General features: G+C 51.8%; 1 protein-coding gene across 1 annotated transcript; it reads right to left on the bottom strand.

Annotated features, from left to right (window-relative positions):
* Positions 1-6,941: 6,941 nt before the first annotated feature.
* NTF3 (neurotrophin 3) lies at positions 6,942-7,951 on the bottom strand. Its single transcript, XM_024733356.1, has one exon. It carries the CDS (start codon positions 7,931-7,933, stop codon positions 7,175-7,177), a length of 759 nt encoding a protein of 252 aa, XP_024589124.1. The 5' UTR covers positions 7,934-7,951; the 3' UTR covers positions 6,942-7,174.
* Positions 7,952-14,082: the final 6,131 nt, after the last annotated feature.

Raw genomic sequence — 14,082 nt, 5'->3', positions numbered from 1 at the left:
TATATTTTTTTTTTTTTTTTCTTTTTTTCTGTACACGGGCCTCTCACTGTTGTGGTCTCTCCCATTGCAGAGCACAGGCTCCGGACGCACAGGCTCAGTGGCCATGGCTCACGGGCCCAGCCGCTCCGCAGCATGTGGGATCTTCCCGGACCGGGGCACGAACCCATGTCCCCTGCATCGGCAGGCGGACTCCCAACCACTGCGTCACCAGGGAAGCCCCCTCCCCTTTATAATTTATTGCTGATCTTCCAGCTCTCACTCCATCAATCTGCCTCCAGTCCATCCATCAGTTATTCTACCACCAAAATCATCTTAAAAAAATCAAGGAAAAAACCCTTGTTGATTCCTCATTACTTAATAAACTAGTGATTCTCAAAGTGCACAAAAGCATCTCCTGGAAACTTGTTAGAAATGCAAAATCTCAGGCCCCACCCAAACCTAATCAGTCAGAGGCTCAGGTGATGGACCCTTCAGGTGATTCTGATGCTAAAGTCGAGGGTCCTCAAGCAATCAAATCCGAACTTTATAGCCTTTCACACATGGCCTTGAATTATTTGGTCCTAGCTTCTCTCTCCAGCTTCCTACCGTCATAAAATTCTCCTTACCCCAAACCTTTTACTTTTCTCTGCGTGTGTTAGACCCCTTCACCACCCTGCACTTTTGAAGGCTGTTCCTCCATCTGGAATATTTTTCCCCTCAATCTTCCCTGTCAAACTCCTACTCATCCCTAAGAGCCAACTCAGAGTTGCCTCCTCAGGGAAGCCTTCCGTGACTGTTCCCAGCCACATTTAGTTGCTCATTTTGTGGGTTCCTGAAACCCTTTTGCTGACAATCTAGTTATATCTGTTTTATCTGTAGATTTGGCTTCACCATAGGGAGTGGATTTCTACCAGATAATTAGAGCTGTTATAAAATAGCACCAACTCCTTGTGAGCAGGTGCTTATGGAGAGGACGTGAATGTTATCAAGGGTACTCTCAGCGGTATACCCGAAGGTTGCATCTTTTCTACTCACTGTTCTTCCTGGAGGGATGACATCTCTCGTGCTGAGTCCATACAGTTGAGCTGGGTGCCAGACACCTAATCGGCATTCAACGGATTAAAGAATGTATTGAATGGATAAAAGATGGATCTCTGATTGTAAGGGAGGATGAAAAGTTCTGTCCAAATTTGAAGTTCCTGTCTTCTATCCTTTTGCAAAAGCCCCCAAAGGATATTATAGCCATGTTGATCTTTATGTTTCAGGGCAAAGCTACAACCACCAATCCAGCTAGTACAGCAGTTGATAAGTTACTGGGTGGGGGATGGGTTTGGGGGGTTTGGGTGGGAGACCCACTCCTCTTTCCCATCTACTGAAAGTCCCTGCTGCAGGGAGCCTCCGTGCTGGTGAGTCTGGCATCTCCCCCAGGTAGATCGATTGCTGTGAGTCCCTGCTGCGTTGACCCTTTAATTGTTCCTTGTGCCACATACCTGCCACCCTCCTCACTCGCCCACCTCACTGAAATTCAGGTCAAGGTCCCCTGAGGCACTCAGCATTCTCCCCATTGCTGTCTTCCTCAAAGAGTGCAGAGCATGTGCTTCCAGACCACCCAGACCACCCGGGCTCCCATCTGGACACGTCCCCTTACCAGCTGTACCACCTTGGGTAAGTTACTTAACTTTCCTTGACCAATGTCCTCAACGGCACAAGAGTTAGAACTACTGGGGTGTGCACGGAGCCTTCCAGGGAAGAAGCAGCCAGGACATGATAACCATTACTACGATTATTTATTCTTCAGTCTGACCTTACCTTTCCACCCCTAACCCCAGCACCAGCTTCCAGCACTTTCCTCCCCAATCAGAAGGCCCACACCTTCAGCACCTTCTGTTTCGGCTGTTGGAATCTGCCTGATGCCTTTTCGGCCTGTAAATCCTCAACCCCGACCAGCCTGTTTTCCAGCCCCAAGAGTGTTTGTGTTCCATATGCTCCCCAGCTGGCTCCCAGCTCAGTCTCCTAAACGTTAAACTCGTGTTCTAGAACATTCTTCTCAAGCATGACCTTTCCTTAAAAAAAGGCAATACATCAATGGCTGGGAAATCAAAGCAGCTACACACACACACACACACACACACACACACACACACACACACAACTACGTGCAAACACGCTCATGGGCGCCCACCCACGTCCCTACAACTCCACGTGAAAAGCCATCTAACTCATTAAGCTCTGCTTCGCCATTTCCCAGTAAACTTTTCTGTTTTCTTGCCACAGAGGTTTCTGTCACAGCACACGCAATGTCATTACGGACCCCTGCACCAATTCAACTCAGCCAAACTCTGCAGCGCTAGCCCGCCTCTAGAAAATTCTCTCGATACGTTTGGGCCTTCGCCTCTCCACCTCATGGGCCTTCCCCACCCCTGGCCCCCACCTCAGCCCATCTCTGCTCATTTTGTCGGCCTTTCGTACCAAATACAGGGCCAGGATGGAAGGAAACAAACCCGTGGTCCTTCAGAGGGCCTGCATCCTCGCCGTGGTTCAGCTCGTCCGAGCCGGGCCACCCTCCATCTGGAACCAAACAAAAGCCCCAGGCGTCCCCGTCAACCCAGAGCTCTTGCCTTTCAGCCTGTGGTGAAACATGTGTGCCTCGCGAGCAGCCCACTGGCCTGCTGTAACTTGAGAAGCGAGTGCAAGGAGTTTGGGAGGTCTCCTTAGATCTGGGGCTGGGAACCTGGAGGACGAGGGTTAGGCTGGAGAAGAAGGTTCCAGGTCAGAGAATCAGTCCTCGGGGGCTGCGGCTCTTCCTGGGTTTGTGGTAAAAGAGCAAGGCCAGGCCTCACGGGGCAGCCGGCATGGCTTTGCACGGCCGGGGCCATCCGAGTTCGAAGCCTGGGGGATGCGTCTTCCTGGTGAAGTCAGACCAATCTCCGGGTAGCTGGGAGGTGACGACATGAATTTCATCCCTGCACACATGTTCGGAGGTGATAACATACACGCATATGGTTTCTCCAAGCCCTGAAGGAGGGCTTCCACGCCGACTAAATGAACTAAATAAAAAGCAGACGTACACACACAGACATGCTTATGCATGGATGGGGGAGGGGAAAACAACCAAGATCTTCAAAAATGCCAAACCCTAAACACCAACCTGGAGAAAGCGCTGCTGGACGTGAGAGACAGACAGACAGAAAGACCTATAATACAAGAACGAAGCTGTCCCATAAATTTGCAAGAAGGAACAAACCCCGTAGCCAGCCATACACACACTCTTCAGAAAATCACGTGCGTCGCCAGTAGTTCTGCTGAGAAGGGTTCAAGAGATCTGTGGAAGGGAACTGGGTGAACTGGGGACTGCCTCCCACGGGGTAGGTGATTAAGACTCTTTAATTAGGATCAATCCTCCACCATGAAGTTGGGAAATTCCTACCGGAATTCCAGAGTGAAGGCTCCTGAAACTTTCCCCGAACCTAACCACCAGAGGTAACCCTAAAGGGGCTTCAGATGGGCCAGGAACTGGATATTTTCATTACATTGCAAAATGATCTTATGCAGTAGGCACTATCCTCATTTTATAGACAAGGAAACAAAGGCTCAGAGAGGTTAAGTAACTTGGTCAAGTTCACACAGCCTGTAGAAGGGAGCGTCCTTATGAAAGGGCAGAGAGAAGCCTGCACCAGTGGCCAACAGAGCTTCTGAACATGGCATCCATCCAGGAAGACAGGACTGGCAGCCTGGACACTGCCCCTCTCTGCAGTAGGAGCTCGGGATGCTGAAATGCCCACTTTGGGACAGGTGACTTAGCTAAGGTCACGCCGCCACTGGCAACAAAGTCGGGCCGGAACCTGCCTTCCCTCCAGCCAGGCTCCTTACCCGGCAACACACCTCTCTGTTTAGCGAAGCTCCAGCAAGAAACCAGGCAACAAGGGAGGTGACAGAGAGCACGTACATCTCCAGGAGCCAGACACCTGCCCTCCAAGGCCCTCCTGTCCCAGAGATGAGTTGAACTGCCAATCATCTCAATGGCAAACGTGTGCATCAGATGCAAAAGGCCTCCTGCGGACCTTGTGGAAGGCTCTGCCCTGGCCCGTGAGTCTAACACGTTGGCTTTGGCAGACCTTGGATGCCCTCTTATGCCAGTATAGCTGCTGAAAGGGAACTGTGTTCCCCAGCACGGGGACGGAAACAGAGCTGCCCCACAGCCTGAAGCCCGGAGCTCCTTTCAGGCCTGTTTTCATCATCCCCGGGTTCAGCTCTCCCCTGAGCTGCACTTACCCCGGAAGCAAGCTGCTCCAGACTCGCTCTCGACATGTAGGCAAGCGCCTTCCATTCCAGGTGGGGTCCAGGACTCAGCCCTGCTGTTTAGGAACTATGTTTTCCCAGGCTGCACTCTGGGGGTCTCCGTCACCCAAGCCCGTCTCCCCAGGCAGCCAGACCGTGCAGACAGGCCCTAAACGCATTTGGAGTAGAAGTTCCAGAAAAGGAACATAAAGGCTCCTTAACTCCAACCTGAGAACTGGGCTTGGGTCCATCATAAGACTCCCAGTATCCTCCTGGCAGGTCTACTGTGTTCCTGACATAGGCTCATGAAGCAGGAGCTTCCAAAGGTTTCCACACAGAGAACGAAGCTTTCCATTTCCCTAGGCCTGTGTGGTTCATTCTGAAACGCGAGGCTGCAGGAAGGGGATGGGAAGGTACTAGAGAGGAGGAGACAGGACAGCGTCAGCACTCAAACAGGGATTTCCACCCTCCTTCTGCCACTTACCTGCTCAGTGGCCACGGGCAGGTTAAACCCTCAACCCTCAGTTTCGCCACCTGTAGACCGGAGATGACAATCGCTACCTCAAAGGATCTGTGACAACTTACGGTGGGTGGCAGCATTTGAAAGTGCCCAGCATGTGGTGGGTACGTGGTAAATTCCTCACTTCCTGCCCTCGTGCTTTGGGCGCGCAGAATCGAGCGCTGGCTATGCTCATCACCAAAGCCACGGCTGTTTGCCGAGCCTGTTTCAAAAGGGCTACATCCCATAAGGGACACAGACGATATCAGGCATGTGTGTCTTTTATGGGAGGCCAGATCTCGGGCACAGGCTGCTCTAGATATTGAGGGCGCACAAGGGCCTCGGATGGAGGCAGGGCAATCCAGAGAAGCGAACAGACAGGGTTTCAGGGCAGTAATGCAGGGTCCATAGTGGTATGGTGGGTACCTCGTGTCTCCGACCAGATGGGAGGTGGGAGTCCTTAGGCTCCAGACCCTGGAGGGTGAACTGCTTCCCAGGGGAAAAGCACTTGGAGGGCATCACTAGGGTCTGCCTTGGCAGGACAGGTGTGGCCATCACCAAGTGACCCCTCGGCTGTTGTGGACCCCTCCTGGGATCAGTGGGCACCCGGAAATTTCCAATTGGGGTTTTTACATCTAAGGGGATGAATCAACCAAAAATGATACAGAGCTCATGTATAGTAGACTCTAAAAGAGCCGAACTCACAGAAGCAAAGAGTAGAACTCTGGTTGCCAGGCGCTGGGGATGGGGGAAGAGGAGATGCTGTACAAAGAGTACAAATTTCAAATTTTAAGAGGAATAGGTTTGGGGGAGCTAATGTACAGCACGGGGGCTATAGACAGCAATACTGTACTGTACACTTGAAAGCTGCCTTGAGGGTAGCTTCTAAATGTTCTCATAAGAGCAACAATGGCACTTGTGTGAGGTGAAGGACGTGCTAACTAACCTTACCGCGGTAAACATTTCGCAATATATACGGATGTCAACTCATCACACTGTACACCTTGAACTTATGCAATGTTATGGGTCGATTATATCTTAGTAAAGCTGGGTGGCGGGAGAACAAAAAAACCCACCAAAACCCAAAAATGATACAGAGGAACACAATACCTAAGTAAGGAGAGGGAGGGAAGGGATAAGGAACTTCCATTCTTGAATATCTACCCTCTGTTGGGACGCCTACTGCAGTAATAGAGCTGAATCATGGCAACCTGTGGGGTAGGCAAGACCCATACCCACATCTGAATCTCTGACTCCAGGGAACCTGGGCTCAGGGAGCCTTCAAAACCCTGCCCACAGTCACAGGGGGTAGCTGGAATTTGAACCTGGGTCTGACTCCAAAGCACCAGCCTTTTTCAGTCCCCCCTGCAGCACCAAGAGGGATCAGCGGAAGAAGGGGAGGCGGGGCTCCAAGAGAACCTCTTAGGAGCACATTTCTCTTCTGTGTGCGGATGACTCATGATCCATTTCTGCTTCTGGGTAGCCATACGATTATTTTTTGTTTGTTTGTTTTTTGTTTTTGCGGTACGCGGGCCTCTCACTGTCGTGGCCTCTCCCGTTGCGGAGCACAGGCTCCGGACGCGCAGGCTCAGCGGCCACGGCTCACGGGCCCAGCCGCTCCGCGGCGTGTGGGATCCTCCCGGACCGGGGCACGAACCCGCGTCCCCTGCATCGGCAGGCGGACCCTCAACCACTGCGCCACCAGGGAAGCCCCCATACAATTATTTCTGTTACAAATAGTTAAAAAATGTTTCCTATGTGCTCAGAAAACCACTTACAAAAAACAAAACAAAAACCGAAGCCAAAAAAGAATTCAACCCTTAACAATCTCAAATCCCCAAAATGTGCTGAAAAGAAACTTCCAAAACGAAAATTGCCAGGTTCATTGTTATTGTTTCGGGACTGTAACATTGTAACTCTAATTGGCAAAACTGGCAGCAGAGAAAGGCAAGTAGGTTCTGGGCAGTGAGCTTGCTGGTCAGAATGAAGGGTGCGGCTCCCAGCTGCCCAGAATCACTGCAACGGAGGCGGTAACTGTTCTTTTAGGTAATGAATCAACCACGAGGCATCCGGGAAGGGGGGATATAACTGTGTCTACACACAACTCTGACATCAGCCGATTTTAACAAGTTTACTAAAACGACAGTCATGGCCTTGACAATACTGAATGCAAAATACTGGTGTACACAGATTTTACAAGAGCCAACTTACAAGGATCAGGTTTAACAGATAGGAGAGGCCTGAGGGAAGGCAAGCACACGGATTTTATTGAGAAAAAAAGCTTATATACTGTAGGGTTGCTGAAGTTTAATAAATAAAGGTCAACTTATAATATATAAAAACAATATAAACATTTATATGCTACGTGCATATTGTATAATTTAAAGTAATAATTTATATATGGGGAGAGATGCCAATTCATGTTCTTCCGATTTTTCTCGACAAGGCACACACACAGGATGTGTCTATCCGTATCCACCGCCAGCCGACCAGCTTGTTGTTTTCTGACGTCAGTGCCCGGACGTAGGTTTGGGAGGTTTTGCACTGAGAATTCCAGTGTTTGTCGTCAATGCCTCTGCAACCGTTCTTGACAGGCCTGGCCTCTTTACATCTCGTCTCATAAAAATATTGTTTGACGGGAGAGTTGCCGGTTTTGATCTCCCCCAGCACCGTGACCTGGTGTCCCCGAATGTCGATGGCCGATGACTTGTCGGTCACCCACAAGCTCTCGCTGTCACACACGGAGTACTCCCCTCGGTGACTCTTGTGCTCCGCGTACCTCTTCCTCCGCGCCGTTCTGTTGGTCGCCACGGGGTTGCCCACGTAATCCTCCATGAGGTACAGGGGAGGGGGCTCCAAGGGGGTGCTGTCACTCAGCAGGACCCGGGGGGAGTTGTAGCGTCTCTGATGCCGTAGCAGTTCGGGGCCCATGGCCGTCATGGGCTGGAATTCCGACTTGGCGGGCTCCCGGGGGGCCTCTGCTTTGGGCAGCGCGCTCTGGTAGTTTTCCTTAACGTCCACCATCTGCTTGGAGAGCTTGTTTTTTAAAATATCTGCCTGGATCAGCTTAATAATCAGGGAATTGAGCGAGTCTTCCGGCAAACTCCTTTGATCCATGCTGTTACCTTGGATGCCACGGAGATAAGCGAGAAATATCACATAAAACAAGATGGACATCACCTTGTTCACCTGTAAGATCTGAAAAGGAAACATAGGTGTTAACAGAAGGTGGTGGCCGCTGGGTCTTTGTCATCCTGAACCAGAGGCTGAGGACCCCTGTGAGGCGAGAGAGACAGCAGGGTACCACCATCCTAGGGGAGCTTCAAAACGCCCCCGTACTGGCCAGATACAGAGGCTGTCTATTTCTCTCCCATTCCCCTGGGAAATACTGCCTTTTACGAGCCCTCCTTTCTCTCCTAGATGTCCAAGTGCCTTCACCACAACAATCTTTCCTCCAGCAACATGGCTGTGTGAGAGGGTCGCTCCGCGGCATGTGGGATCTTCCCGGACCGGGGCACGAACCCGTGTCCCCTGCATCGGCAGGCGGACTCTCAACCACTGCGCCACCAGGGAAGCCCTCATCTTTTTCACAAGGAAACCACGAACATCACCGGAAGGACTACAGCCTAGAAGAGTCAGGTCTTTCCCGAAGACCCGGGTCACAAAGAGGCAGGTGTGCTTGACTCCAGGCTTTCAACCTCCATCTCTTTTCTGGACAGATAGCACCTGTCACCTTTGCACCTGACGTCTACCATCTGCAGCCTTCTGCTGTGTGTAGATGACGTCCTGCTACTTCTTTATTTTATTTATTTATTAAAAAAAGTTTTTCTTGGCTGTGCCATGCAGCATGTGGAATTCTAGCTCCCCAAGCAGAGATGGAACCCGTGTCCCCTGCAGTGGAAGCGTGGAGTCTTAACCACTGGACCGCCAGGGACGTCTCCAGCCACTCCTTTAAAGGTCCCTTGAGCCTGAAAAGATCACATCCCGCTCCACCTCGACAAAATGCAAAGAAAGGGAACCTGAAAATTATAAATGCGTACATACATTTTTAATTAAAAAAATATCAGTGGCAGTAGCTTTGCAATTGCCTCAAGAATCATAGCTCTGTTGCCCCCTCCACTGCAGCCCCTGAGATCTCTCAAAGGAACAGATACCCCAAGGCTGGGGGTTGGGCCAGTTGCTTCTATATCCATAGCATCAAAGATGGCTCGTTCTTGGCCAGCCTGGAAGAGCTGTTCTCTTGCCCTTGTAAATGACCATGTGGGCTGCGACCTATACTGTGAGAGGGCCTGAGTGTCAGGTGCTCTGCCGACCTCTCCAATGGACATGCTCGCCAAGGTGCCCACCTGATCCCCAGAGACCCTCTTCACAAGACAGCAGGCCCCCCAAAGCACCACCCGTAGAAGATGGAGACACAGCTCAAATTAATGGGCTACACTTGCCCTGAAGTGCAAGATTCCCTGTTAATTTTTCATGTTTGACTTTTTAAGTTTCCACTATGAAACGTTCCTTTTAATGGTTCTGTTTCTAATTCTGCTGTCTCCTTGTTTCAATGGCATCTTCACCTATCAACGCTCTCATTCTGTTGCCATAGTAGAGCCTCGACCTGGGGTTTCTGCTGAGTCCTTGGGGAATTAGAGGGCTGATCCTGACATACCTTCATTGCTGGTCTCTCCCTCACTAGAGCACAGCCCTTATTTTCCGAGGGTTGGCACGGGACGGAGATCTTTCCGGTGGGGAGGGCTGGCTGCACTAATGACCCCTCCTGTGCTCTGTGCTTCACACCACTCCCCTCGAGGTGTTCATTCTGTAATCACCATTGAAGCCACCTTACGGTCCCCAGGCCTTTCTCGTTTCCTCTTTAAAGCTCTAAGCACGGAAAAGAAAATCCTTCCCTGGGTTCACCTTTGGTATTTCGAGAAACCCAGGGGGAGAAGAGAAGGGAAATAAACAAATGTGGCACAAGACATAGAAAATCAGCCCTGCTTACCAAGTACCCGTGTCTGAGCCTGCCCGAGCTAACTCGCTCCCGGGACTCAGAGGCATCCTCTTTCCCCATCTCGCTGGAAGAACTGCGCTCTTGTCCCCAAAGGCCAACAGCACTGCTGTCACTTTATTCCAACTTCCTCCTCCTGGCGCCCAGCCTGTCTCTCTGATAAGGGGACCGTCTTCCTTGCATGGGAACTACTCTCTGGACAACTGACTCCTTCAAGGTCAGGGCTGAGAGAAGGATTCTAGCCGTGCTGCCCACCTCTAGAGATTGCCTCCAGGAACTGTATTATCCTGGGAAAATGGTTCCCACAGGATAACTGATCTCCCCCCCAGCTCTGCGTAAGAGTGACATCCCCTTCAATCTTGCAGGCCCAACAAAATCAACGATGAACACAAAAAGTGTGGTGTACGTGCAACTAGAGTTACACCCCCTTCTCCCTTCCAAAATAGAGTACAGCTGCAATAAAATAATATGGGATGGAGAGGCGATCGAAAAACAATTTAGGAAACCCCCCAAAAGCCCAGCCACGATCTACTAAGAATAAGCTGGCTACCTGCTCACAGGGAAATCAATCACGTGTGGTGAGTGGAGGGAGGTCCCGGGTCCAGTAAGAGTCACGCCCAGATTAGTAAGTTCATTGCAAGGGTGAGTTGGTAGGGAGAACGTTGATGGATGGGGCTGCTATATGGGAGGTGGCCTGTATATGGAACCAAAGGATGGAAGAAGGAGAAGGGTATCTAATCCGAGTCCTTCATTTTATAGATGAGGAAAACCCAAACTGCAGTTTAAAGAAGAGGAGAGGCACACAAGGGCAGAGAGGGGGGCTCTGCACTCCGGGTCCAGCATTCCTTTTCGTCACATCATGATCGGGCTCCCACACCCCACCCTTCAGCCCTGTTCACTGTACACGAACCGCTTGAACAAGCTTTACGGCCCATGTGACCCTTCACCTTGCGCGCTTTCATAGCCTCCTCTCCTGCCGAAACTTTGCTGATTCTTCAGTGCCTGGTTCAGAAGCTAACTTTTCCACGATGCTCCCCCGAGAGCAGCAGCCTGGCCTCCTTTGCATCTCCGTGGCATGCTGGCAGGTGTCACATGGCATGACGTGGTTTACTCCATAGACTCTCTCCTCCAAGGCCAGGAGCCCCTTCCTTCCTGTCTGTGTCTGCCTCTCCCCTGAGTCCACACCACAGTGAATGCAAAGTGGGTGCCGGGAGTCAGAGATGGACCGAGGGTGGCTGGAATGCCTGCCCTGCATGCACAGAACTGGCTACCTAGTCTGCAGGGCCTAGGGCAAACGTTTCTCACAGGCAGGATGGCGGCAGGAGGCGTGACCACGTTTGAGGCAATGCTCGGAGCCCCCAGGTGCCTGCTCCATGGTCCTATGGGACCTCACTTAGAAAACCCACAGTCAAAAATAAAATTCTTCCGAATTTCAAGATGGTAACCACAGAGCATCACACCTTGAGTTTGAGGTCCCCTCTCTGAGCGCCAGGCTCTGTGTGATGCCCCGGCTTGCAGGAACTGAGACAGTTCATCCTGGTGAAATTGTTCGAAAGTAAGGGCGGAAAGTTATCATTGGTCAAAAGGGATGTGCAAAGCCCACAGGGTGCAGCGTGCAGGGCCATGGACGGGAGCTGTGACTTTAGTGCAACCCGGCAGGGAGGGCCCGGCATTGTGGATAATGAGAAAGGCTCCTGAGACCGCCTTCCTTGCTCCCCTGGGCAGGGGGGGATTGGGGGAGAGGTCAGGATCGTCAGAGAGGAAGGCTTCATCACTGATATTGCAAAGAATCGCCAAAGCACAGTGATCAGATCGTACAAAGCAGACTGACTTGTAGTTGATTTATTATTGCTTTTCAATTCTCTACAGAGGATTGTAGAGGTTGGACTGTTCCTACCCTCCCATCTACCTGTGGAGCCCCAAGGCAAACCCCAGTAACCCCTCAGGTCCCAAGCACGCAAATTCAGCACAGAGGTATCTGGCCAGCACTGCTGGTGGTGCGGTGGGACAAATGAACAAAATGAAGTATATCAAAATTCCCAGGGCTTCCCTGGTGGCGCAGTGGTTGAGAGTCCGCCTGCCGATGCAGGGGACACGGGTTCGTGCCCTGGTCCGGGAAGATCCCACATGCCGCGGAGCGGCTGGGCCTGTGAGCCATGGCCGCTGAGCCTGCGCGTCCGGAGCCTGTGCTCCGCAACAGGAGAGGCCACAACAGTGAGAGGCCCACGTACCGCAAAAAACAAACAAACAAACAAACAAAAAAATTCCCAAATGCCCCTCAGCCTGGGTCCTACCCATTTCTGGATCTGGACGGTTGCTTGCCATCAAGTCCAAAAACTCGTCGTGATACTTTGGAATAAGTCCTGGGAGTAACTCATCTGCAGGCTGGTAAGTGTTTCTAGATATCTGCAAGGCCGCGTTAAAACCCAGAGGCTTCCTGCGGACTCCACTTTGATAATCTGCTTTCGGGTTTTCAGAGCAAGCCCAAGAATGTTGCTAATAAAATTCGCCCAAACACAGATGCTGACGTTGGAAGGGGCCATAGGGAACCACCTCATTTTTACCACTAAGGGCACTGAGACCCGGAGCAGTGCAAAGCGAGCTGTGTGAGGTCTGACTGCTACATGACACAGAGAGCGACAGGGGATCCTCGGTGATTAAATGTAACGGAGATCGCGTGGCCGGTGCATAATCAAGGTCATTGTCAGGGGTGAAAAGTGACATCATTATGAAAGCACTTAGCACCGTGCCCGGCATATCGTGATCCACTGGACAGGTTAGACGAACATGAACCTCAGTTATCTGTGGCAGCAGAAGACACTGCATGCCTGCCCCCCGTGCACACACGCCAGGTAGAAGAGGACTAGCTCCCTGGAGTGGGCAGTGGAAGAGGAAAGGCAGTACCAGGAAGGCGCATCGGTGAATGTTTCAATTTCGAGAGACTTCTATGCTCCTTCGCTGGTGGTGACTGCAGTGTATAGAGACCCCCGTTTAAGCAACGATCCTAGTGAGTTAGCATTGTCTGAATGGCTCCTCCCGCATGACCAGGCCACGTCTTTCTCATCCCCCCGTCTCTGACGTCCGGCACGGGGTTGCGCTGTTGTCGAGTCTCCAGGTCCGTTTACTGAATGAGCACCTACTACAAGCAAGACCTACCAAGACACAGCTTCCTGGCCTCGGATCCTGTTTGGGTTTCTGCCAAGCCTGGTTTGGAAGCCAATCAACTCTGCCTCTTCTCCCAAAGAAAATACAGGCCTGGCTCTGAAGCAGGCCAGGGTCCCCAGGCTCTTCTCGGCTATAATTGGAAAAAGACCTGTTAAAGACCTCCGTTGGACCCCTTCCTGCACTCTCCCCAGTGCCCGTTTTCCCCGCTCAGAGTTGTCCAAGATCCTGACCAGCTTGCAGATGCTATTTTGCTCGCTTAGAAATGCTTTCCCACATATGGTGCTTTCCCAGTCCCTGGAGCAACATTCCTACAAGGTTTCACCATCCCTCAAAATACTCAAAAGAGAGCAATTTCTGATTCCTCCTTTTTGGCTCCGTGTACGATACACACAGAGGGTTTGGGGTCTGGGAGGAACAGCTGAAATGGAAGAGAAGCCGGTGAGGACGGTGGTACAGGGTCTGAGGCCACAGCAACCAGGGTCTGTCCTGCCACACGGGGGAGACGGGGGCCGACACCGCTGAGTTCCAAGTCACCGCTCTAGGACTAGCTCCCTGGCACGTGCGAGCCACCGCCTGGCCACGAACCCCCAGCCACTGCTTGTGGCACGTGTACCGAGTGAATTTTGTAGCCTGGGCAGAGTGGGGTCACCAAGCACAAAAATGTTCTTGCAGGGAAATGACATACATTGCATCTTTCATCTTGGTAACAACCCCTCGAAGGTAGGTAGTTACATTTCCCATTTCAGATGAGGAAATCGAGGCATGGGGAGGTTTAATAATTCGCTAACAAGCAGCAGAGCCCAGACTGGATGGCCGTCTGCCTCTGGAGCAGATGCCCTGTGCCGTCTCTCTGTCCCAGCTCTCACACAGTCCAGAGGAAACTCAGGTTCCAAGTCTGGAGCCAGGACAGCTCAACCCGACAGGCTGAGCATCCCCCCAAGAAGCCTCTAGGCACCCCTCAGCAGTTTCCAGGGGCTTGAGGCCACCACTCCTGTTTCCTCCTCTCAGATTCCCCGTGAAAGGAAACACAATTCAGTTTCCTCCCGTCCTTCCTGGGCCTGATGCCCTCCAAGGTCAGGCCCCTGCAGGTGCCTGTCCCGTGCGTTGCTTCATACAGAGCACAGAATGTACCACCTCAGACCCTGGGTTTGGCCCCAGCGCCGGA

The sequence above is a fragment of the Neophocaena asiaeorientalis genome, unplaced genomic scaffold (genome assembly GCF_003031525.2).
Source record: "Neophocaena asiaeorientalis asiaeorientalis breed wild unplaced genomic scaffold, Neophocaena_asiaeorientalis_V1.1 scaffold150, whole genome shotgun sequence".
In the NCBI taxonomy this organism is placed as follows: Eukaryota; Metazoa; Chordata; class Mammalia; order Artiodactyla; family Phocoenidae; genus Neophocaena; species Neophocaena asiaeorientalis.
Note: the sequence above shows the minus strand (reverse complement) of the source record. Positions and strands in the feature narration are given on the sequence as shown.

Bases quoted from the DNA above. Each gene is read 5' to 3' on its own strand.
- NTF3 (XM_024733356.1), bottom strand. From the start codon at position 7,933: ATGTCCATCTTGTTTTATGTGATATTTCTCGCTTATCTCCGTGGCATC.